The sequence below is a fragment of the Calliopsis andreniformis genome, unplaced genomic scaffold (genome assembly GCF_051401765.1).
Source record: "Calliopsis andreniformis isolate RMS-2024a unplaced genomic scaffold, iyCalAndr_principal scaffold0022, whole genome shotgun sequence".
Lineage (NCBI taxonomy): Eukaryota > Metazoa > Arthropoda > Insecta > Hymenoptera > Andrenidae > Calliopsis > Calliopsis andreniformis.
Window position 1 is genome coordinate 5,057,762 of NW_027480432.1, and position 15,666 is coordinate 5,073,427.

Genomic DNA, 15,666 nt, shown 5'->3' on the forward strand with positions numbered 1-15,666 from the left:
CGCTATCGTACGCGTCGAGACGCTTTCCTCTGCGAGGAATAAAGGAAATTTCCTGTCGGCGAGATGTTCCCCGGATAGCCGTGTGCTGTTTTATTGTTGCAGCATCGAAGGGCTTTTTTAACGAGGCCCTGATAGACGCCCATAAAGATTAGCGAAACGGTCTGTCGTAAAAAGGCGCGCGGAATTCGTAGGAATTTTTTAAACAGTTTTTACAACGATGCAGTTTTTACGGTGTCGTCGGTGCGCGGTGCACGCGTACTTTTTAAGTAGATCTAAAGCTGGCAACCGTAAAAGAAGACCAGGTCGAGCCGATTAAGCGATTCCGATGACTACCATCATCGCTTTACGACATTCTCGTCCTTCCTCGGACAAAACACACAATGAGAGGGCACCATTGTTCTCCCACTGACCCGATGCAGTCTGCGCTGCGATGGCCATGCACGAGGGCCACCGCTTGGCATCTCTATTCAAGGGCTGCGTTTTCCGAGAAATCCCCCCAATATCCCTGGAAATAAGGGTAGAAGTTCGCAGCGATTAGGAGCCTCGACGAGCGGACCGATCACAAAAGCCGAGCGTGCTAGTACCTCTGTACCATAAAAAGTGGCCTCAACTGTGTTTTACGAACTGTTTTAGCGTACCGCTATGAATGCTCCTTTTTTACCCAAAGTGTTTGTATTGACCTTCTTCGAAAACAAGGGTACTTAGCGGGGTGTATTTTGGTGGACAGGAAGCCTGTTGTAAAAGTATATGCACAGGATGGTTCGACTCTGGACGAGTAACTGCGAATACTGGGATGGTTACTGACTGGGTGTAGTTCTTACTTTCTGTTTTGTGAATTAACCCACTGTCTGGGAGCTGGGTAGTTTATGACGAGGATCATTTTTTACTTTTCAATTTTTTTCCTGCTGTGTTTACAAAAATTGAAATAATATATAGCGACTAAGCTATTGCATGATGTTGTAGAAAGTTAGAAGAGTATTTAAAAATTATTTTTTCGATTTTTTAAAATCTTGGACGTACAAAAGTGTATGGACTTCGTTTGCAAATAGTTTCAGTAAAAATAGGGTTGCTATGTGACAAAAATTATTTGTGCTATCATGTGTGTTATTAAAATCTACTATTAGTAATGTACAGAAAATTTTTAATTTTTGAATTTATAAATCCTTCGAAAACACAAAATTTTACCCCACAGAACACTGTATCAAAGCGAACCGAAGATTACATAATAGAAAATTGTGTGTTTTCTAAGTTAAACACTACATGCCTACACATTATACAACCATTGAAAAATTGTTTAAAAATTCTTAATACATGCTACTTACATTCAGTGAAGTTAAATGGAAAAACGAGGGTTTGTACATTTGAAGCTCGTCTCCAAAGGGTTGATCTTCATCAAATTTGAGGCAGTATGATCACTGTCACCACACCATCACAATCTAGAGTTAAGCGTGCCCAGATCATCACTGAACAGTGAACCAAATTTGTTTTCGGATTGAACCGTTTCCTCCCCCTACCCTCTGGTTACAATAGAGAAAGGGAGAGTCGAGAGCAGCATTTCGTAAAAGTAAAATGCAATAAATGAAAGGCGACGAGGAATGCGCGAACATGCCTCTATATATCACCAACACAAACCCCAAAGCCCTTATCGATCATTAAGATCTCTATGATCTACGAGCTGCCGTGGTTGGATCTTCAAGGACACGTTGCGAGAATTGTCTTACTCTGAACAAGTACGGGGTATTTTTTCAAACTAATTTTAGCACTGACCAATGCAATGAGTAATAGCAATCGGTGCTTTGTATTTAGAAGAAAAAATTTTAGAGCCATTAATGCTAGACTGATCCGTGAGTAGATCCGTTACTCTGGGAAATTATTGTGCTTCTGTTATAGTCAACTATTGCTGAGAAGTTTGAAAGTCAGCGTTAGTGAAAAAGAGGTTGATAAACTTTGCCACTGGAAGATAATCGCATCAGTGATTAAAATAAATAACCGAAAATAATTTTAAGATACAATATTATTTCAGCTAGGTTTCATACAAAATATAGGTGCCACTGAAAATAAATATCTACGATATTAATTTAGTATGTTTCCACTTTCATAGAATTTGAAAAATGGACACAGAACTCCCTAGAATATTCATCATTAAATACTACGTCTCAATTAAACAAAAAACAAAACAAAGCCAATGTATTTATCCAAAAATCCCACCAACTCCACAGAATCTCAACTAAATTTTCATAGCCCTCAAGCAATCCCATTTAATCCCTCATCAAACGATCAACGGAAGCCCCTAGCAGACAGAGTCACGCCCAAAATTCCCAATTGAAAGTCCCAGAAAGACAAAGCCGCGGCAGAATCCTCGAAGCCGCAGGATCGTTATCGATACCGTCAGCACCGTCGAGGAAGCCCGCGTCCGCGAGATCGGAGAGGGTAGGAGGTCCAGGCGAAGGAGGAGGAAGAGAGGAGAGGGTAGCGCGTCGAGGCCCCTCCCTTGTGCCCCCACCCCTGGGCCCGAGTAGATCTCTCGGTCGTCCAGCATGGCCCCCCACCAGAGAGGACCCGCGGCCCACCTGTGCCGCGGATGGACCCTGCACGCTTCTCCGCTGATCCGACGCACAGTGTGCCCATAAGGCCCATTCGAAGTATACTTACGAGAGCGCACGAGCCTAGCTGGCTAGGGAGCGAACAAGCGAGCGGTCGGCCAACCGATCGGGCGAACCAAGTGGGACCGCAGAAAATAATCGGAGGTGGGGGCTGATTCAAGAATCGACGTGGACACCCTCGCCTTCCAAAGTCATTCACCTAACGGTCATCGCCGCGTCAAGAATCTTCTTCTTGCTCTTCTTCTCTCGTCTCTTCCGTTATCCGGTTACACCCTAGGACGCTTCTATCCTCTGCCCTTTGACACGACGAAGGACCCATCTGGGACCCGCTGGCTCTCCCATTCTCGCGGATTTTACCGAAAAGTGGGCCTGCCTTCGTCGACTGTCAACAACTGAGTGACGTTCAGTGCGAGCGGACTGTCAGACTTTGAACTTCGCACGCGCTGATGTGATAATCGTGGGGATCTGCGGTACAGTGAGGACATTTGTACTTAGTGTTACGTTGAGAGGATTTAACCGAGCCAGAGAGTGGATTTGTCAGTGGATCTCTGTGCAGACTTCAGCCGACGGTTCCAGTGATCAGTGAACGATAATACGTTATGGTGACACAGTGCTGGATGGTGTATTACACTTGATAGAACCCAGCTGACCCTGTTGATGACTGAGCATCGTTGACCACCAGGTATCAAGGTAAGAATCCTCTGTCAGCTATTCGTCAGTCGGTACAGGCTCCCAGAAATCGTGGCTAATTATTGTTTACCCTGTCGAACCTCCACGTGCTTCCCGATCGATCCAAATTCTAATCAAATTCTAATCTGCTGACGTCAATGCAGATCGTAATTCGAGTGTCTGTTTACCTCCACGTTGTCGCGTTCGTTTAGTCGAACAAGTAGAGCTATACCGCGCACACCTACGAGCGAAGAGGCGAAGGACGCGCGTTTCGTAATTTGAGCGCGTGTACCGATTTCTTTGTCTCTGATCGTGACACGAGGAGAAAATCGTCGCGGTATTACCCACGAAGATCTCTGCGATAACCGAGCACGAAAGTTCGCGATAAGACAGGCTTCGAGGGACCTTCGGGCTCCGCGATTCGTCTAATTATTTGATCCATTAGGCGCCGCTGATTTTCACGATAGGAGGAAGGATTTCTTGTGAAATTCGTTTGAAAAGCGTCTGGGAAGCCCAGATCGTTTATCTTTTAAATGTGTGGCGGGTAATGGAGAGCGTGGTTGGTAAAGATCTTGCAATGGCTATTTATAACGCGAAATGCGCGTAAATAGATCGGCTCGTGGAAAAAGCATTGCAATGCGTCGCGTTCCCATTCGCGAGCGTATTTGACGCGTTCCAATAGCCAGATACGAATCTGCGCGGGTATCGAACAGCGATAGAATAATAGCATCGGAAACAAACGGTCCACGTTGCACCGGCGCGAAGGCCGAGCGGCGGAGCGCGCGTTGCGGAACGTTTCGTTTCGAAACGCCGGAAGTCGCTCTCTGTAAACTGGATCGAGCGATCCTCTGCCCAAGATTGGGCCACGAGACGTGATTTTCGAACGAAATTTTTTCATTTTTCGACAGCTATCCGTACTTTTCGAGCAAATTTAGCGGACCTGAATAGAAATTTTGACTACTTGTTTAAGGAGAATTTTTGGGAAAAGAAATACAATTCGAGCCTTTTGGTTGAATGTTTTGAAAGTCTGAAATTTTAATCCTGGGCAGTCTAATTTATTGCAAGATTTTGAGATTAGTCTTAGTTTAAAAAAAAATGAATACCCAGAATACCTGAGAAGTCTCAATAAAAAAGTACAATTATTGCACTTTTTTAAAGTAAATAAGATAGGAAAACATACAGCTCATATTTACTGAGGGAAAAGATTATCCATGTGTTATCTATTAATACTATTCTATAGTAATAATGTTTAATTATTTCATGAAGACACTCAAAATTTTTTCAAAGTTTGTTAATAACTTTTAACTTTTTGGGATTTTTTGGAGCTAGAAATTTTGTAATCTCAAAAAGGATCTAAAAGGAAGTGCAACATTGTTCACAGAGTTCTTCTTCTACGTTCGTCATAAACTGTTTATTGCGGTCTTTAATCCTTTCATGATGGGGCGTTTCGTTTGGAAACTCATCAGTGTATACCTCTTCGTGGCTTTATGTTGAATATTGCAGTAGAAACCAAAACATAAATGAAAACAAAGGACATTTACTATTCAGGCAAAGAGATTTCTATATCGTGGTAATAACGATAAGGGTATCGCTTTATAGCGATATCTGCTGTATTTTTTATACTTCACATATCCAAATATCTTTTTCTGCAAACAAATGTCTACATTCTCAGGGAAAGGGTTTACGAATTTAGCAACAATTAAAATTTCCATGACTTTCAAAACCTTCAAAAAATGCCTGAAAAATTGTGCACTCCAACCCCAGCTCTCGAAATCCCCTATTTACTTCAACTCGACAGACGCTTCAAAAACGAAGCAAAACCCAAGCGACTAACATCTCACCTGCAATAAACTCGGCAATTCACACTAGAAACACGAAGATAACGAATGCTCCGAATAGGTCCTTTTTCTGCCAAAGAGTCCCCGATAATTACAGGCAACAGCAGTAAAAAAGTGACCTGCTGATGGCCAGGCCATCGCGTTCCAGCGCTTTAGTGCTCCCAGGAAAATAGAGCCCGAGCCATTTTTCACCAATAAAAAGGCGAATAACGGTCCGAGGTCCGAAAAACCGGCTCGAACCTTTCCTTTTTTTTTTTTTCTCCTTAGAATACAACCCGCTTAAAAATTCTGAGCTGGCATAAACATAAAACGTCGAGACTCTGGCGTGGTTCGAACGAGGGCGCGATGGGGTCATAAAGCGTAATCCTCGATCTGTCGAAGACGGAACTAAAGCGATTTCCTCGGTGCCGCGGCGGGTCGTCGAGAAAACGGAAAATTCAAGGCCCGTCCTCGTGTCGCGGCGACGAAAGTAACGAGGCGTCGGTCATTTAAAACAGTTCCGCGCTAAAACAACGGGCACGACTTTCACGCGGATGCAAATGAAGAAAAAATCCGCTAATTCGAGGGGGGCACCTCTTGCGAGCCGAGTGTCGCTTAGAAGAGTGCCCGTGCCTCACGAGCGACGCTCGTTCCTCTCCCGAGCGGAAGATCGCGGGGAGCCTTTATCGGAGGAGAAGGTCAGCTCTAGAAAGGAGGACAATCGCCGAGCGGCTACGTAGGAACTTCGATTGATCCCTTTGAAACGCTGGTCGCACCTTTGGGCCCGTCTTTCCGTGGACTCGGCGACGAGCGAGAGTCGATTGCGCCGAGAGTTAACTGCCGATGGAGTCGTTACGATTCTCACGGCTCGATGTGATTGCGCTTGCCGCGATCTTGGTGATCGAGATCCACGCGGTAATTAGATGAAAATGAGCCGATGAATGCTCGAGGGACTCTCCGTTGATGTGTGATCGAATTTAAGCAATAGGTGATAACTTTCTCTGGAGTGATTTGGTGCAGTTAGGAGAGGGCACTCAAAGCGCTGATTTCTATTATTTATGATGTTAGATAGTGGAGATATACTCTATAATTTCAGTTTACAAGAAAGCAGAAAATCATATTCGTTTTTCTTCTCAATTTTATCGTAGGTACTGTAACTGTTAAATATTAACATTAACATTAAATATTAAAATATTATTCACAGTGGTGAAATTGATGTACTACCTATAGCTTCAATTATTTATATTTCCAAAATTATTATTCAATCTCTATATCTAATATTCACCGAGTTATTCAGATGCATTTATTCTACAATCGCCTATCTCGACACTCTGTCTATATTTTCTAAAAACCACCCCCACCACCCTCCATTCTAGACATATCCCTTATTTTAATTGAGTATATCGCAAATTAGTCCACAGCAATAATTATTGACCAGATAATTTATCTCTCCTTTGCTCTGGTATCGCAGCATAATTTATGACTCTGAAGTTTCCTCGTCCCCCTGAGATAACATCGCAGTCTGGATAAAAAAGGCAGTCATTCGGTGATCTAAACCTCACGTTGGCAAGAAATAATTATCGTCCCGGTGCTTTGGCGATCATTAGCAGTAATTTCGTTAAGTAACTCCTAAACGCGTCCCGTCGCTTAATTAATCAACCGTTTTATTGTGCACTCCGAGAGGCCATAATTAAAAGTCATCCGCTGGTAAGAATCATCTATCACTCTTTTCGCGTCGCGGTATTCTATTAAGCCCGTAAACACAGTATCACCGCGGTGCTAGAGTAGTTGCGACACGCGAGCGTAACAATATAGCTTAAACGTTGCACCGATGTGAAACGGGCCGAGTACTATGCAGGCACCCCCTGAATGGCTCACCGGATGCATGCCTGCAATCAGTGCAGGTTGCAATACCCTGGGCGCGGAGTGCTCTCTGGACCCTGTCGCTATCGATCCGCCAACATCTATCGGTAATTAATAGTATACAAAACAATCCTCGCGCCGAGCCCGATATAGGCAGAAGAGCGTAAGACCCTCTGAAAATATCAAGCAGGCCTGCAGGCTATATTTAACGAGAATACCGTCGTCATTTAAATTCAATTAACAGCCAGCTCTCTCCCAGCACTGTTCCCCTCGATTTCGCGAGGGCAATCGTCGAGGTCCACCAAGCAAACCGCGACGATTGCTCAAGATCGCGGATACGCCAGTTTTTCCTTTCGATTCGAAAAATTATCCGTGGCGAGCGATCGTTATTCTTTCTCTTTCGTACGGAACACGAATTCGAGCGGGCTCAGTGGTCTGATTTTCTGGAGTTCAATGGCGATTGGTTTCGGTTTCTTCTGATGATGGATGGTGATGGTGACTCATAAGCTTGGTCATAAAGGATTGTTAATATCGCTTAGGTTTCAAGATTCCTCATTTTCCATCATACAGTAGATCGACTCAAAAGAGGATAACTTCAAAATTGAAACTTCCCAGAATTAAGAACCTATCAACTTCAGTCTCACTTTTCATATCAAATCTAGCATCTTCATAAAGTCCTCGATCCAGGAAGCTAGGGAAAATGGTAAAAAATGAAATAGCCAACACGACATCATAGGTATGCGTAGGCGCGCCGAGGCGTCGAGCGTCCGCGAATAAGAAGAGTCAACGACTGTGGGGTGTAGGTCAGGAAAGAGAGACTCCGTTGATCAAACAATCGATGTCTCTTCCATTAGCCAGGATTTACTTTCCCATTTAGCGACAGTCCGTCATGTATGAAAGTCGCCGCAGGTGTCAGGGGCCCCTCGAGTACCCTCGGGCTACGTATGTGGGTCACCGACATTGTCCCATATTTCCCCATCCTCATTACCAATTCTCTAAGCGCGCTCGTAAAAACCGTATCGCGACGTGGCCTCTCAAGTTCGAACGGAAAATCTATTCGACGACAAAATCTACTCTGAACGATTATCGAGGCATGCTCGAATTATCAGGGTTGCCACGCAATTCCCTCTTTGGGTACAGTGGGATAAATTGAGAAGTTAAGGAAGAATCAACAGGTCTCCTATTATATTACATTCTGTTGCTAAAGTCTTGCTCAGATTAGTCAAGTTACTTGAATGTGTGGCTTGACTAATCTGAACAAGGCTTAAAAGCTCAGTCTAGGGCCCAGACCTATACCAATAGGATTCTCATTATTTCTTCCCTCAGCTTCCAATTTCTCCGCCATTCCCACTACACCCAAGAAGGGAATCCGCGCGGTAGTCCTGGTTATTATGCAAATGCTCGTTCACGGGCGCGGAAACGGACACGAAGTAAGGAATAAAGGCGGCGAGGTGTGAAAACGAGACCGCGATCCGTTTTCTGGACGAGCGGCGAGGCGAGAGCCGTATCGTTGGCGCGGAAAGGGACGAGGAGAGAAGAGGCAAGTGCGCCGAGGGTTTTCCGCTCGTTGAACGTAACACGCACCGCTTTGCCACGATCCAGCGATTCGCGCGAACCACCTCGATTGCGCAACGAGCCTTCTTCTCTTGCCCAATCGTGCTCGATCGGTTGTGGCCGCGCGATAAGGCCTCGCATTGTGATTTACGAATCGAGTCTCCGAGCTGGCTTTTCGAACGGAGGGGGTGACATCGATTTTGTTTTCCCTCGGTTTCGCCATGCACCGTGACGGAAGCACGTAATCGCCGCCAGGGAAACCGTGTGCTCGTCACCGATCGTAGATAACGTCCGACTATCTCGACCCTTAATATCGCGCGTGGAATTGAAAGAGCTGTTCTTTTCTGTTGCAGATGAACCAACAGTGCAAGGTGTGCGGAGAACCCGCCGCTGGCTTCCATTTCGGCGCCTTCACCTGCGAGGGCTGCAAGGTGAGTTCGACGTTCTAGTAATTATGGTAATGTTCGTTTTAGATGGGCACGTGTTTGGGGGGGTGTGGGTGGTAGCTGGTGGAGAGTAGTGGGGGAGGAAAGGTGTGATGAGAGTTTTATCTGGTGCGTGGGCTAAGTGCAGTCTGAAGAAGTATCCTAGGTTATGGTGTGTTGAAGTTGATTTGATAAAGAAGATATTTTCAGTTAGATTAGACGACTTTTTTGCATAAAATACAGAACACACATAAAAATATAATAACCTAAAGTATTACAGAATATCTACATATAATAGAGTGTGAAATTAGTGTCCATTTAAGTTTCGATTTCTTTAGTCATCTCGATTGAAATATAAATTTGCATAAATATAGGCTTGGTAATGACAGTCTTAGTAATTTTTTTGAAGCTGCTGATTGAGGAAGAGTCCAATACTGCGACGATAATAATAAGCACAAAAAACGACAGAACGCAAACTAGGAATCGACGAATCGTTCCTGAAATTATTTCAAGAGTCCTTTCTTTTTTCTGCGATTTATTGGTGGCGATCTTTCCGCAGTTTCGCAAAACCGAGAAACACCGATCACTTTCACGAATTACTTGGTGGCCGAGGTTAAACGTTTGACTAGGCATGCGTGTCAATAGGGCCCCCGAAACTAACCGCGTTTTGGTCGAACCGCTGACAGTTGTGCAAAGATTGACTGATTTCAGGTTTCATGTTGATGCAACTTTGGGGATATGATTTTAAAATTACCAGAAAATTTGAATGAAAATGATGGGTTGAGATTCACGGATTTATTCAGGTGTTCTTGTGACGCAATTATTGAAATTGAAAACAGAAAATGGTACACTAAATTTAGCTCTACATTAGGCAATTAATAATTAGTCACACGGAAAATATTAAAGCTTGAAATATTTTTAGAACGATAAAACTTGATTTCAAACACAGTAGCCTTACGAACTAGAATGTAGAAATTGAATTTCCATTTCTGTAGTTTTCAGTTTTTCTGGAGTATGCAACTGCGATTTATTACACATCTCGTGTTTGTAGTTACTTTTTCTGTGGAGATACTGAAGGCCAACTTTCAACATCCTAGTAACTTTAATTGCGAGCCAATCTTATGCAACTACATAGTGATAAATATTATTGTTGACTAAATATTTCAACCTATAATACTATAATTACATCTATTTGCTCCCTTTTTATTACAACTAAAAGCCACAATTAATCTCATAATTGAAAACCCACAAAAATCCTCTCAAAAACATGACTCTAAATCCAAAACGAAGACCCACGCGACGCCTCTCTATACCCAAAAAACTCCTCATTAAGTCATTCTCAACGAAACACCCATCACATTCAAATTCAATCCACTGAGTTCCTACTCTGCTCGCGGCGCGAGTCGAGCGTAAAAGCAAACCTCGGTCACGGTGGGGTCTGCGTCGATGGTGGGGGCCTGACATGCTACGGTGGGCCTGAAAACGAAAATAACGAAACGAAACAATGTCGAGGTGACGTAACCGTGAACTAGGGCGGAAACAATCGTGGCAGGCAAGTGCGAAGCGCCGGAAGCGGCGGCTCGAGATCGCGGATTGACGAAAGCGGTGCACGTGCTCGCGCCGTTACAATGTCCCCCCGCAGATCGGTCCCACGATTATGGTCGCGTTAACGGGTGAAACCTGAAGAGCGTGCCCGTGGTCCTTGGGCCAGAGACGGTCGCCGATATAGTTTCTAGCGTGCGGTTTATCGGATCGCGTGAAAAACAGGGGCCCAAGTGGAAACGATACAATGGTTCATTATCGTCCATTGAGAACGAATTTCAGTCTGGCTGTTCTTTTTTTTTCCCCCGTCCCCCCCCTCTCTCGTCAATCCCAGTGAGTCAGAGGTGCGCGTTTCTTACGCCAGGAAAGTTCAACGTGGCGTAATTAGTCGGTCTATTTAGCGGGGGTCAGCGTAGTTTTCGAAAGGAAACCGTAACAATCGCTGGAAGGTTCGACGATGAAACGGCAGAGAGAAGTTTCGAAGCAGCGTTTGCATAACTCAGCTGCGCCTGGGTGAGGAGGGGGCCAGGACGGGCACGTAATAACGGTAGCATTTTCACGATTGTGTCATCGCTCCTGAAGCGTCGCGCACTCCTCCCCCTACTGCCTGGGTCTTGATGTTAGACGACGGGGACAAGTGGAACGGGGTGGTGGGCCGCGTCGGACCCACCAGGAGGCAGGAAGAGCTCGTTTTCAGGGCAAACGAACCAGAAACGATTAATAATATAGCGTGCGTACGAGCAGAAAAAGCGAAAGTGACTGTGTCGTGGCTGCTTAAAGGCCGATCATTACCGCGAAGGGCGAAATTTGCTTGGCAATTTTGCGTAAGATGTCGTAGGTGTTTCGGGGCAATACTGAAGCTTAAATACATAGTTTGGTTATAAGGGGGACTTAAATTGTAGGGAAGGTTTGCAGCACGCGATCTCTGCTTTTTCGTTACGGTGAGTGGAAGGATTCTGAATGATTTGAGGAGGAATTTTATTGGAATTGAAGGCACCTTTTTTATGAGATGATAGAGAGAACTAGAAAAAGTGTAGGTTTATTGAATAATAAAGGACTTTAAAAATTTTTAATATTTGATACTCGAAAAAATGTATTCCCACAAAAAAATTGAATCTTCTATTACTCAACCACTGAAACCGTTTACGGAGTAAAATATCTTAAAAATTGAAGTATTTGAAAATGTCTAGACACGAGCTCAATAATCCTTCACGATCAGATACGTGACTCACTGCAGCAGAAATCCAATTACACCTATTATCAAGCACACATGCACCTGAACTTGTTGCAACCGATCCTGAGAAACCATCCCACATTTTTGCCCTGAAACCGTCTATTGAATCAAACTGGAACGCATCAGCATACGATAGCCACGGTTAAGCAAGTCAGGGAGAAAAGTTGCGAGAATATATGCGAATGAAAGGGGACCTCTCTGACTCCGACACGAAAGCGAGCGATGTCGGAATCGTGGAATTGCACCATTTGGGCAATTAGCACGAGCACAGTAGGCCGCACGCGCCTACGCCGCTTGTTTCACCGCTCGTACGGCATGAATGAGACAACGGGAGCATGCTGTTACGACCTAACGACTTGGCCGAACTCATTACCAGCGTTACACCAGTCATACATCACCCGACAAATCTCGCGGCCCTTGATTTACATTTAAAGCGCATTCTTCGTTCGTAATCTCGATTTAATTACCAACTGTACAAACTATCGCAATCACATTTGCCCTCACTGTGTCTCAGAGATAACAGAAGACCCTTTTTGTTACAGTCGTTCTTTGGGAGGTCATACAACAACCTCAGCAGCATCTCGGAGTGCAAGAACGGGGGCGAGTGCGTGATCAACAAGAAGAACCGAACAGCCTGCAAGGCCTGTCGCCTGAGGAAGTGTCTCCTCGTAGGCATGTCGAAGTCTGGTTCTAGGTATGGGCGCAGGTCCAACTGGTTCAAGATCCACTGCCTGATGCAGGAGCAGCAGCAGCAGCAACAACACTACCAGCAGAACCTACCTAATCAACAACTGTCGCAACAAAGGAAGCCTATGAGCCCACCCATAGGTATCCACACTGGTCAGAGAAAGGACGATGTCCTGATGCTAGGCCTGGACGACTATAAAAACTCGACATCTCCTAGTATCAGTTCCCCAGAGTCCCATAATAGCGATAGCTCTGTGGAGATATCTGAAAGAAGAGCTGCCTTCTCGGGTCACCCTGGCTTCAGACCCCTGCACTCGCACCTGCAACCCTCTGTAGCTGATCTGTCAGCCCTCAGCAAGGAGATGATGGGCCTACCCCTTGGCTTCCACCTGGGAGGGATGTCCCTGATACCACCAGCATTCCTGCCACCCCCAAGTCTCACCATGTTCTCGCCCTACCACCTCTACGCTTCTCACGGAGCCTCGCATCCATTGGTGGCTAACCACTCGTCGAGCCTTCTGCGACACTCGCCAGTGATCGAAGATAGCAGTGCAATCTCTGCTACGACGACCACTACTACCACCACGATGAGCATCGATAATAAGGACTCTTGTGGGAACAATAATAATAACGATAGATTCGCGCATAATCACAACGTGCAGAGGCAGAGTTCCTCGCCAAACGCTGAAGTAGGGGAAGCTTATAACAAGAGATTCTACTTGGATGCTGTGCTGAAGAGTCAACGAGCACAGGGCTCACCAGCGTCTAAGGAGAGATCGGAGAATGGCTCTCCTGTTTGTAGTCCAGAGTCTGAGGGAGATTGCCTGCCTCCGCAGGATAACCCTATGGATCTCTCTATGAAGAGCACTAGTACACCAGTCACAGAGGAAGCAGAAGATGACGAGATCGACATGGAGAGTACTAGCGATAGGGGTAGTCCGCCTCTGAAGAGGCCAGCACCTATAGACCTCACCACTCGGTCCTAAACTGGATAACATACTCTAGAAGACTTGGAAGACTCCTAGAGAAGAGACTCCTCTCATTCAACAAAGTTTCAGGTACTCAGTGTAAGAAGCTTCAACACCATCCAAACCTACTTCTCTCAAGAAAAGGACACTGAGTACCACAATCAATTTCACTCATCTCCACTGGCCAACCAGCCATCGCCTGGCATCCAGAACAACGAGTTTCCAGAAGCCTGCCTCGTCGTCAATTGTCTTCCACGATCGCCAGATCGCTGGCAAGCAGACAAATCATTCGCAGGCGGGCGCGTAAATACCCACTCGGAAGAATGAAGGATTAACGTCTCAATTCCGGGTAATCACTGCGGGTATCGCGCGAGTCTCCGATCGATGGCTGGTTGCGCAAAAGCCAATCGACTTTAACGAGAGTCCTCCGCTTTAATTAACGAGCACGGCGGCTCGCGGCGATCGTTCGGAGGGGGGACGTCGAGGGACGCGTTCGCGGAAGCGGGAGAGCGACGGCGATGCAACTGGCGGTGCGTCGGTTGATAAACACGTCAAACTGCGGGGTGCACGTGTTCGGAGCGTGCGTTACAAACCGGCGTACACGTGTAGAACGTTGCCGACCGTTTTATCTTACAAGCGTTCGACGCCTGCCAATGTAAACGCCTCCGTCGCCGCCGCCTCTCTGCTTTTGTCTTGAGACTGTTTACTCTGCCCCCTCTTGAGCAACCCTCACCCTCTGGGGGGATCCTGGTGGTAGAACGGGTGGTATTCGTCGGTGTCCATGACGAGGCTGGCGAACACAGGGAGCTCAGGGTTCTGGGCGAAATTCTGGTGTTCTGAGACCGAGGATCCTCTTTGGGGAGAGGGATCGTGGACGAAACTTTTACTGTCTTATTGGAACTCGCGGCGCGGAATAGTTGAGAGAACACAGATTTGCTTTTAGCGCGATTCGTGGCCGCGGGCCGACTGGCGCTATCGAGATTATAAATGGGGGGTTGGGGGAGTGAGAGGTTCGAGAGATTCTGTGACCATGACAATTTTGATAAGAAGATTGGAGAAGGTAATCCCTCTCTGTTAACATCTTCTATATGTGTAATTTGAATTTATTAGATCGGTTGGAAAGTACAGTCATACTTTGTTGTTGAAAGTTATGGATTAATTTTATTATATTTCTCTGATAGTATAGGAAAAAGGTTTGCTAGATTTGTGGAAGATATACTTAGGAAAACATTGGCGACCTCTAGAATACTAAGTACTCAAATTTTCTCAGTATTTTCCAATCAACCTAGCGTGTTAGTATTCCTGTAAATAGAATATGTAAATAAGAAGAGGAAATGCGAATTTCCTTAAATTTTCACAGCAACGAAGAGATATTGTTAACGATTTTTATATACACTTATGCTTCGTTAGTTTGTTACGAAAAATCGTCAAGGTAGTCAGTAAAAGGCCAGTATTTTATGGTTAAATATTGTTGATCGTCTTTAGATAATGATTACGTGCAATCGTAGATCTATTCTATTTAATTCCCATTTTGACATGGGCACAGTATATATAAAACGACTCATTCATAACGAGGCGTTTTATTTAGCAAATAAGGCGGGGACGAAAGTGTAAATATTAAATGAATAGGCAAAGTTTGCACACACGGGACCCGGGCCAGTAAGTACTTACTTGTACATAGCCATTAGGTGATAGGGATTAATGAATTACACCGTTCAAAATAATTAAGTCGTCGCTCAAATACCAAACCAAAAAAAAAAATAATAAAAAATAGAGTCTGTAAAAAAGAATCAGGACATTTAAAAATATTCTTGTTTAAATATTCAGATATTTTATCGAGTGATCATATAATTATCTTGAACAGGGTATTTTCTGACTTTCACACAATTACGTGAATCAATCGATCGCGGCATTATGAATAGAAATATATTACAACATAGTTAATATAATCGTTGGCGTGGACATTACTGAAGCTATGCTTTAGACTGATATAACAATTACAGAGCCATGCTATTTCACAAGTAAAGTACAAATCCATCCACCCCTGGGCCCTACCATTTGTATATAATTAATTTACTTGTAAACAATTCGACTCACATATCGCTGGTGTTGACATCACGGCTGGCCAAGGAATCGATGTCTGTTAAGATGCACACCTTCAGCGAATGCCTCACAAAACGAAAGAGAACCTGTAAAATACAACGAGCATTAGATCGTAGAATTAGGGATATGGACGCCACACACTGCCACAAAATTTTGGGCGAATTCAGAATTTTTGTACAAAAACAGATACAACGATAATGT

The 15,666-nt window shown here is 44.8% G+C and overlaps 1 protein-coding gene across 1 annotated transcript; it reads left to right on the forward strand.

Annotated features, from left to right (window-relative positions):
- Positions 1-8,859: 8,859 nt before the first annotated feature.
- LOC143186965 (knirps-related protein) lies at positions 8,860-13,380 on the forward strand. Its single transcript, XM_076390859.1, has 2 exons — positions 8,860-8,937; positions 12,250-13,380. Exons 1-2 carry the CDS (start codon positions 8,860-8,862, stop codon positions 13,378-13,380), a joined length of 1,209 nt encoding a protein of 402 aa, XP_076246974.1.
- The last annotated feature ends 2,286 nt before the right edge of the window (positions 13,381-15,666 follow it).

What these genes read in the sequence shown, in the direction of transcription:
- LOC143186965 (XM_076390859.1), top strand. Translation starts at nt 8,860, where the DNA reads ATGAACCAACAGTGCAAGGTGTGCGGAGAACCCGCCGCTGGCTTCCAT. An exon ending in TCACCTGCGAGGGCTGCAAG is followed by an intron (nt 8,938 to 12,249) that starts GTGAGTTCGACG and finishes TTTTTGTTACAG; the next exon opens with TCGTTCTTTGGGAGGTCATA.